Below are 10,844 nucleotides of genomic sequence, written 5' to 3'. Positions count from 1 at the left end.
GTCACACCTGTTTTTTTTCCACTTGCAAATTAGCCGATAAAACAACAAGAATGTAGAAAAAAAATAACGCGGTATCTCAAATAATTTAAAGCCTAAATATGATTTGATATTTATAAAAGGGTAAAATAATTGAAAAACACGGCACAGAGCTGAAGGCTGCAGCTCCTCCTCAGTTTTTAAACTTTTCTCCGCGAGCTTCCTAAAACTTCTGCTCGGCCAATTACTCTGGCGCTTAAACGGCACTAATTGGCCGCTTAATTGGCCCCTGTCGCCGCGCCGGGTGCTCCATTTAATTTTTTTTAATGAATTAATTTTATAATTCCTGCATGCAGCCGTCGCCTCCTCCTCCCCGCGCGCCCAGACGCCACAGTCCCACCTTGTCAGAACGATTTAGGGTCAAAGGGGTAGGTGTCGTCGCTCTCCCCCCCGCAGTTCCCCCTCTCTATCTCCATCTCCCTCCCATTCTATCTCGGTGTTTTATGTCTGCGTCACAGCAAGTCGGCGGAGAGCGAGAGAGGCAGGGATGATGGCGTCTCTGGCGGCTTGATTCCGCCGCTGCTCCTCCGCTCTCCACACGCGCAAACCCGCCTTTCATAGCGCCAGCGGAGAGGAGGGAAGGGACCAAAGCACGGAACAGCGAGGACGGACGGACAGGCGGCTGCTCCCCTCCACTCCTCCTGCTCCTCTTTCCTCCACCTCATGACGGTTTGACTGACACGGGCGCTTTTTTTTTGGCACAGACATACATACTCATCATCCACTTTTTTTTTTGCAGCGCATCGGAGCGGGCGGTAATTGGACAGTGGAGATCCACAGCGGCGGATGAGAGCATTTCATGTCCATCCTGGCCAGGAATCACTGTGACCCCGACAGAAAGGAGTTCCACTTGAGAGGTGTGTTTTTTTTAAATGTATTTTTTATTATTCACAAAGGCTGTGTGTAGTGTGTGTGTGTGCCTGTGCATCCTGCGTCTGTCTTGACTTGAACGCATGCACTGGAACAAATGTGTGCAGGAGAGAGGAGGGTGTTAAAAAAAAAAAAAAAAGAAGAAAAATGCCCGCACAGTCATTTCATGTCTTCAAGTTTGAAGATGTTGAGAGACGAAAGACAGCAGCCAAAGTGCCTGCAGGCTGACGCTATAAGTAGCTCAACATTGCTCATTCAATCAAACTGGATTGCAGCAGCAGACATCATGCGGTGGTTTTATGCCTGTGCGTCTTTCATGCATGCACAAATCATTTGTCTTGCTCTGTGATTGTGTACTCTCATCCTTCTTTGGGGGAGCACAGTCTGAAGGGGGTTGGGGGGATGTTGAACCCTTTGCACTGAGCCTGTCTTTTCTGAATCCCTGTCAGAAATGGCAGCAAAGTATTCAGCGAATAAATCGGATTTCTCTTTTACATGCTCTCTCTCTCTCTCTCTCCTCAGGATGGGGGGAGTAAGTGAAGGAGATGATGTGCTGGCTCGATGGAGTGATGGACTGCTGTACCTCGGCAATGTGAAAAGAGTAAGTGCATGTGGGTGCTGGAGAGATTTAGAGTGTGTTCCTCCAGATTTGAAAATACCTCCGTTTAGTTTGTCTTTTTTTGATTCCTCTGCTCACCTGATGGCTCTCTTGCTCACTTTCTTCCTCTCAGGTAGATGGAGTCAAGCAGTGTTGTCTGGTGAGATTTGAGGACAACTCAGAGTTCTGGGTCCTAAAGAAGGACATTCACTCATGTAAGGAAACTTTTTCCTTCCTCCACTCAGCAAGCAGCAGTTTCTTGTTGGGAACTTTCTGTTTAATCTAGTTTTTCTCCTTTGGAGGCACAGATAGTCAGCTGAAGTCTCACTAAAGATATCTTTCTAAAACTTTCATTGAAGAAACTTTAGAAAGAACCCTTTCTGGAGGTTCTTGCCATGTGGCCTTAAAAGTTTTATTTTGTGCTGCCACTCTCATTTGTTTCATCATCAAAGAATATACAGAAAAAAGAAAGTGATGAAGCTTGCTCTTCTAAAGGGGACACTTTTGACTGCAGCTGGTATGTTTAAGCTGGGTTTCCCAACATGTGGTGCACGTACCTGGTTGCAGTATGTGGGCTGTCCCTAGGGCATATGAGAGTTTTCACAAAATATGCATAAATATCTCACTCTTCTTTTACATGTAGCTGCTCCCATTTTGCTTGGGATTACCAGGGTTCATCTTTTTGGATCCATGTGTTGATTTTACTCAAATTTTGCACTGGATGCTCTTCCTGATGCAACTCCAGATGTATGCAGCATGAGACACAGGTGGTATTAACCCAGGGACTTTTCCTTTGGGAGGAAAACATGCTTGCTGCTTGCACCACCATGCCACTCAAATAATTTCAAGAACAAAGGGTTCAAATTTTTGGCACTAATAAGTTGTGAGCCAAATGCAGACTTTCTCTTCTGTGCACACCTGCTCTCAGAAGTGAAGCAGATTAGGTTGTGATTAGTACTTGGTTGGGAGGTTGTTTGGGAACACCAGTTGTTGTGAGCATATTTCTCCATGGAGAACTGGAATCGTGTCATGAAGAATGCCTGTTGTGAAACTGGATTTTTTTTTTTTTTTCTTCAGTGCAATGGAGGGCAGTTGGAAAAAAAAAACCTTTCAAATAGATCAAGCTATAAATTATTTTCTAAGTTATGAATGAATTAAAAAAGTCCATTTTGCTCTTTAAATATTATGATACTTTTGCTGATGTACAGATATACAAATCTTCTTTTATCTCCAACACAGGGGCTTGGCATGGTTTTCAGGCATAGAACTTAAAAGGTTGTGAAACACTGTATTAGATGGTCTGTATAGAGCTGAAGCTAAAGTCATTGTTCATTGTTTACTTTTTAATGACATCTAAAATGTTAGCTAAAATTTACACAAATAAATAAATAAAACTCTTATGTTGCATCAAGCTGAGATGACACCTTCATGTAGTTTATTTTGTCTATCCATCGATCCAAGACTAGAAGTTTCCGAAATTACAGTTGTAGTCGGATTTTAACATACACTCATCACGGGAATGAATGTCACAGTGATTTTGGGCTTTTAATGATGTCTTTGAGGTGTTTTTTTTTTTTTGTCAGGGTGGAATGATTGTACAGCATACTTCATTCATGACTTGAAAAAGCAAGAACTGGATACACCAGTTTGAGTATTTTGATCATCAGTCCACACAGGGTCAAAATTATACAGTACATAACAGGCTCAAATATATACATACACCACCACTAATATTTAGTTAAATGTCCCTTAGCAAGCTGCACCTCAACCAGATGCTTTTGATAGTCATCAACAAGCTTCTGGCATAATTATGGCTTGATGTTGATCACTCTTCTTGGGAGAATTGACAGAGTTCATTTAAATTGGTTGGTTTCCTGGCATGGGCCCGGCTTTTAAGCATACTCCACAAATTTTCAGTAGGGTTGAGGTTGGGGCTTTGGGAAGGCCATTTCAGAAGCTTAATGTTGGCCTGCTTTGTCCAACCCACAACCAGGTTTGATGTGTCTTTGGGATCATTGTCCTGTTGGAACACCCAACTGTGGCCATGTTTCAACCTTCTAGCTGTTGATTTGAGGTGACATTGAAGAATTTGGAAGTAGTCTTCCTCCTTTATTATTCCATTCAAGTTTTGCAATGAACCAGCACTGCTGGCAGCAAAGCAGTCCCAGAGCATGATGCTACCATCACCATGCTTGACAGTTAGTGTTCTTATGTTTGAAAGCCTGACCTTTACTCCCCCAAACATGCCTTTTGTCATTGTTGAATAGCTCAATCTTTGTCTCGTCTGACCATAAAACTTTTCTCCAGAAGACATTTGGCTTGTCCATGTGGGCAGCTGCAAATTTGAATGTGTCAGTCTTGGTTGGCACCCTCTCAGTCCACGGCAATGTAAAACTCTCTTCATTTTGGACAGTGACATAGGTGTTCCTGCAGTTTCTAGTTCATGGCAGACCTGAACCTTGGTGGTTCCTGGGTTGCTTCCGAACATCCTAACCAATTTCCTCTCATTTGAGAGTGACAGCTTGGGTCTTCTACAGAACTTGGAAAAGTGGTGACACATCCGACTAACTTGAACTTGCGTACGGTTCTTGGAATCTGCAATTATTTAGAAATGGCTCTAAAAGACCTTCCCAACTTGAGTAAATCTACAATTCTCCTTCTTAGATCTTAACTGAGTTCCTTGGACTTTCCCGTTGTTCTGAGTATTGGTCAGTCCATTGAGTGCTGTCCAACACATCCTTTTTATATAGGAAAAGAGAAACTACCAGTTGTAGAAGGAGTTAATGGGTCTTGGCCTTGTCACATTAAAATACATTGTAGAACTTTCAGCACCACCTAATAAAATATTAAATGAATGTATGGATATATATTTGAGCCTGTATGTATAATTTTGACTCTGTGTGGATTAGAGAAGATACAAAATAAATTCAACCTTGTGCAACAAAGTCTTGTTTATAAAGTCATTAATGATGAACAGTATGCTGGCCAGGAGTGGTGGCTAAGTGGTTAGTGTGCTTGGTTTCAGTGCGGAAGGATCCCGGTTCCCACCCCTGCCACATTTCTTCATGTAATGTGGAATTCCATCAGGAAGGGCATCCAGCATAAAACTTGTGCTAAGTCACAACCCCAAGTGAAAACAAGGGAGCAGCTGAAGGGACTTACTAATGATGGACAGTACACAGTAAAATCACCAGTGTTAGTTTTACACTGGTGATTTTACTGTGTATGCTGCACAATCACTCCACCCTGGCAAAAGAACAGTTCAAAGACATAATGAGAAGCCCAAAATTACCATGATGGTCATGCCCATGAGTGTATGTAAATGTCTGACCTCAACTGTACAAAGAGACATAGAAGGGCATTCGGAATGCATATACGAGGAGATATCAAAAAGTTTTTAGCCTCAAACAGAAAGGGCAAGATATTTGGATTTATAATGTTTTATTTTTCAACATAGTCCCCTTCCAACTCCATACACTTGTTCCATCTAGTTTGCCAGTCATTGATGCCCGATCGGTAGAACTCAACATCTTGGTCCCCTAACCAGCCCTCCACTGTAGCAGTCAGCTCATCATCATCATCCTCAAATCTCTGGCCCCGAAGGTGTTTTTTTCATCCTGGGAAAGAGGTGGAAGTCACTAGGGGCTAAGTCTGGAGAATAGGGTGGGTGAGGAAGAAGTTCATAGCCACACTCACGCACAGTGTCCATGGCAACCCAGCTGGTGTGGACTGGTGCGTTGTCCCGGTGAAGCAGAATGCCACGACTGACACTGGAGGGTATGTCTCTTCCACACAGCATTATGACAGCAATTGAAGTGAGCAATATGATCCTACATGAAATAAGTAGCTTGATGTAGATCAGGTGTGATGCATTGTAATATCCGATTGGGAAAATGTGTGAGGCTCAAAACATTTTGACATCCCCTCGTATGTAACTCCATCTAACCGAGCTAAAGCAGCGCTTGCGTCAAGCTGCCATGGTCAAAGTTCAACCCAATCCAATTTTCGCTGCTGTGCACTGTGACGTACCATCTGCCAAAACCAAAAAGTTCTTGAATTTTGCATTGGGATTAAAAGAATTAGCACGTTTGCTGCTCTGTTTGTTTCACAGTAATGTCAGTAACACATCAGCTCTGTCTAAATGCATGCTGAGCAAAACTTCCAGAGGAGCAGTAAAAAAGGACAAGATATTGAATTAGGATGAAAATATATTTATTGATTCCTTCAATATGTATTAAAAAGTCTGAAGTGTTTTTACTGCTATCATTCATCCTCTGCAAGGCAATATTCTAAATCTTCAGAGTTTCCATCCAATGCAGTTCTAATTTTTGTGCCTAGCGCCTGTGTCGTTAAAATCCACATTAAAAGGGCTTTCACACCGGAAGCATCAACGGCATTAGAAGCATCGCGAATCGGTCTAAAAAGCATTATTTTTTATGAGATGCTTCGTGTCGCATCATAAACTGAACTAAAGCAGCACTTCACCGGGAGCGCACATTGCTGCTTGCCGTCAAGCTGCCGCGGTCAAAGTTCTACCAATCCAACTTTCTCTGCTGTGCGCTGTGACATAGCTTTGCATTGTCCCATAGAAATGAGGCATCAGGCCAAAACACGGAAGACTACAGTGGCAGAAACCACTGATCTGTATAAAACACTGTTATATACAGATCAGTGGCAAAACGTGTCACAGAACTGCTCATTTATACACAGCAGTTTTCTGAAGAAAATGCTTGCAATTTTTTTTACCTCAAAACTTAATTTCTGATTACTGTAAAAAGAAAATAAAAGATTCTTTAGAAACCTTTCTTCATCTGTAAATTAAAACCATAATTTACCTGTTTCAGATTAGATGATTTCTTGTTTAAAATAGCATAAACATAACATAAAATAGCATTGAAATGTGTACATTTTAAAGTCTGGTAGATTATTCATATCTCATTTCAACCAGAAAAAAACAGACACTGTAAATAAATACAAATGTTTATTATAAATGCAACAGGAGATGATTTAACAATGACTGCAGTGTGTTTGTAAAGCAGGATTTCTTAAAGTGACATAAACCTCATGATGAATTCATTTTTTAATTGAGTCATTTCAACTTGTAATTACATCAGAATATGTGACTGCTTTTAATGTTGTTATCAGGACAGAGTAATTTCTAAAATATGAATTTGACTTGTGATTGTGAATGTTTTAAAATTGTGCACAATGGGGGCAGGGCTTCTACCTGTGCAAATGTCTTTTTCACTGATCTTTGATTTCGTGGAGATTTTTAATGATCCATTCATTTATTGTTAAAATATAAAATGAAACAGCTTTTTAAAAAATAATAAAATAGTTGCTGTTTAAAGAGTCTTTTATTTAGAAGCAGGTGTTGGTTTGCTCCATTCTCAGGACATTTAACCAGATGAAGGTCTCTTCTGCAGCTTTGACCTCTGTTGGTGTTGTTGAAGACACTTTCTCCCATTTTGAAGAGCAGAGATGTTTTCTTTGGACTGGACTTCATGGTGTTCAGTTCATCACTGGAAGTTTTTGAAGTGCGTCTGAATTTAGGTTGCCTGCACAGAAAATGTTCCTGATTGGGACAAATAAAAAAAAATATATATATATATAAAGAAACTCTAAACAGTCTTTAGAAAAGCATGAAAAAAACAAAACAGAAAAAGCAGTCGGAAAAAAAAGTTATTTAAAGTTGAGCTTTTTGTGGTCTCAATAGTAACAAAAAATGTGAAGCGTTAACTGCAGCGTCTGATGCCTTCAATCTGAAAGGCCCATAAGTCTACTTACTCCCAGTGCACTTATGGATGCATTGGTCAAAACCTCAGGTGTGGTCAGGTCAAGTGATGGGGGGCTTTCAAAAATCTGGTCTGAAGTTGATGTATCTTACATAGGTTCATACGTACACTCTGCTTGTATACACAATGAAACTGAAGTGAAAACAATGATTCAATAAAATAAAAGGAAATTGTCAGGTAAACACACACACAAAACTTAACCTTCATGCTGCACTGCTTCACCTCAGGGAGATTTGGTGGCTGTTCTCCAATGGTGCTCTGTGACAGGTTGGCACAGATTAATTTAGTCCCCAGAAAACGTCTCACTCGAGTCTGCTTCCTAAATAGCAGTGCACCATATTTCTGATGCACTCCACCTCTTAAATAAGGATAATAGAGGACAATCTGATTATTTTGTGATTATTTCCATTACAAATTAAGAGGATAAATACAACCTGTTTGTTATAAATAGCTCTAAATAGCTAAAATTAGTTGGACATACCCCGCATGGACTTGTGTTTTGCAGCATAGACTGTATACTATAGATAAATAAATGGCCCCAAGTCTCTCAACTAGTATATGAAGATTAGAAGCACCAAGACCAACTTGGACCCTCCTTCAACTGCAAAGACATTGACATTGCCAAACCCTTCTGTGTAGTTAGTTCATGATTCTATAAGCTCTTCCTAGGCCTCATAGACTGACTACACAGAGGCACAAATGTCTGTGCTGGGATAACTGAATTTCTCAACAACTTTGACATGTTGACCACATATAGGTAGACTTCTGATGTCTGAATCCATCCACCTATGCAAACACTTCAACTCCTCAGCTTTTTGACTGCAACAATAAGGGCATCTACTGATTCCATAAAGATCATAGCATCATCTGCAATGTCAAAGTTGGTGAACCTTTCCTCACCAACAAAGGCACGCATGTTGTTAGACTAAACGATCCTACCCAGCACCCAATCCATTCAAGCTTTATACTGAAATTGAGCCAGAATGCATCCCTGACAAATGCTAGAATTCAGTGGTAAGATGACAGAGGATCTGTCCAGCATCTTACTGGGGTCCCTCAAATTTACAGGATGTCCTACAGAGGAGTCTGATCAACTAAACCGATCAAGTATAAATGAAATATATTATAGTTCTGTATGACAGAGTTTGATCTGACATAATTTGAAATTTTTTGCCTTGATAAATGAATGAAAATCCAGAATTGCTCACCAAGCAGTTGATTAATCTGTTGCTCTACTAATTGGTTAATCGTTTCACCTGTAGTGTTTCAGAATGTATTAGGCTGTTTCAGACTCCTGTGGGAAACAGCCCTCCCCAACTCTGCCAAATATCAGGTGAAGTGGAAGTTTGGACGCCTGTTAGGACAGGGCTGAGCGTCTGCCCATCAAATGAAGTGACATCTGAAAGGGTGTGGGAGATACTGAAATCAATGAGGTGGCAAGAATGTGAATCAATATACATAAATTAATGGTGTTGACCCCTTTCTCTCTCTCCCCCTCCCTTTCTCTCATTTGCTTTCATTCTGCTCTCCTCCCCGTCTCTTTTCATCTTTCTCTGTTTGTCTCAGTCGCTGCTGGAGTGGAAGAAGTTTGCTGTATTTGTGAATCTCCGCCTCTTAAAGAACCCCTCATAAATTGTCTTAAGTGTCGCCATGGTAAGGAAACGCACCTCATCTTGTGCTGTCAAGCCCTTCGCTTGCACTGACCTTGATTTTTGACACAAAACAGTAAATAACCACATTGCTCTTTCCACCAAAAAAGGAACAACCAAGAAACCACATGACAAAATTGATAGTTTATGAACCGTTACACTGGCATCCTGACTGGAGTGAAAATGAATGAGACGTGGAACTTTATTATCTGTACCATCTGATAGAGGACTGGGTTTTGTGGCCCAGTTGTCTCTCTGTCCCTGTGAACAGTTACTCAATAGGTAGGGAACAAATCATGCTGAACATTTATGCAAAAGTGGCCCTGGTTTGAGAGAAGTTATCAAATTTTGAGGCACATCTGAAATTGATTAAGGAAAGTTTTTCTTACCTTGTTATTGTCCTGCTGTCTTTTTTTCTGTTATTAGAAGACCTGGTTTTATGGCATCACAAAGGAGTGTATACAGTAGTGTTCAGAATAATAGTAGTGCTATGTGACTAAACATTAATCCAGGTTTTGAGTATATTTCTTATTCTATACTTAACAAAAATATAAACGCAACACTTTTGGTTTTGCTCCCATTTTGTATGAGATGAACTCAAAGATCTAAATCTTTTTCCACATACACAATATCACCATTTCCCTCAAATATTGTTCACAAACCAGTCTAAATCTGTGATAGTGAGCACTTCTCCTTTGCTGAGATAATCCATCCCACCTCACAGGTGTGCCATACCAAGATGCTGATTAGACACCATGATTAGTGCACAGGTGTGCCTTAGATTGTCCACAATAAAAGGCCACTCTGAAAGGTGCAGTTTTATCACACAGCACAATGCCACAGATGTCGCAAGATTTGAGGGAGCGTGCAATTGGCATGCTGACAGCAGGAATGTCAACCAGAGCTCTTGCTCGTGTATTGAATGTTCATTTCTCTACCATAAGCCATCTCCAAAGGCGTTTCAGAGAATTTGGCAGTACATCCAACCAGCCTCATAACCGCAGACCACGTGTAACCACACCAGCCCAGGACCTCCACATCCAGCATGTTCACCTCCAAGATCGTCTGAGACCATCCACTTGGACAGCTGCTGAAACAATCGGTTTGCATAACCAAAGAATTTCTGCACAAACTGTCAGAAATCGTCTCAGGGAAGCTCATCTGCATGCTCCTCATCCTCATCGGGGTCTCGACCTGACTCCAGTTCGTCGCCGTAACCGACTTGAGTGGGCAAATGCTCACATTCGCTGACGTTTGGCACGTTGGAGAGGTGTTCTCTTCACGGATGATGCGAAGGAGATCTGTTGCACTGCATGAGGCAAATGGTGGTCACACCATATACTGACTGGTATCCCCCCCAATAAAACAAAACTGCACCTTTCAGAGTGGCCTTTTATTGTGGACAGTCTAAGGCACACCTGTGCACTAATCAGGGTGTCTAATCAGCATCTTGATATGGCACACCTGTGAGGTGGGATGGATTATCTCAGCAAAGGAGAAGTGCTCACTATCACAGATTTCAACTGGTTTGTGAACAATATTTGAGGGAAATGGTGATATTGTGTATGTGGAAAAAGTTTTAGATCTTTGAGTTCATCTCATACAAAATGGGAGCAAAACCAAAAGTGTTGCATTTATATTTTTGTTGGGTGTATCTTAAGGCTATGAAATTGGGCTATTAGTAAAAAAAAGTAGAAAAGGGGGTGTTCACAATAATAGTGTGGCATTCAGTCAGTGAGTTTGTCAATTTTGTGGAACAAACAGGTGTGAATCAGGTGTCCCCTATGTAAGGATGAAGCCAGCACCTGTTGAGCATGCTTTTCTCTTTGAAAGCCTGAGGAAAATGGGACGTTCAAGACATTGTTCAGAAGAACAGCGTAGTTTGATTAAAAAGTT

The 10,844-nt window shown here is 41.1% G+C and overlaps 1 protein-coding gene across 1 annotated transcript in view; it reads left to right on the top strand.

Annotated features, from left to right (window-relative positions):
* The first annotated feature begins 622 nt into the window (after window positions 1–622).
* The window catches only part of phf1 (PHD finger protein 1), an 84,109-nt gene continuing 73,887 nt past the window's right edge, over window positions 623–10,844 (top strand). The window contains 4 exon segments of the mRNA XM_034174273.1: window positions 623–893; window positions 1,429–1,507; window positions 1,638–1,719; window positions 8,866–8,952. Of these exon segments, the coding sequence (XP_034030164.1) occupies window positions 1,430–1,507; window positions 1,638–1,719; window positions 8,866–8,952 (247 nt within the window). The 5' untranslated portion in view covers window positions 623–893; window position 1,429.

The sequence above is a fragment of the Thalassophryne amazonica genome, chromosome 7 (genome assembly GCF_902500255.1).
Source record: "Thalassophryne amazonica chromosome 7, fThaAma1.1, whole genome shotgun sequence".
NCBI classification, from domain to species: Eukaryota; Metazoa; Chordata; class Actinopteri; order Batrachoidiformes; family Batrachoididae; genus Thalassophryne; species Thalassophryne amazonica.
This window is presented reverse-complemented; position numbering and strand designations above follow the sequence as displayed.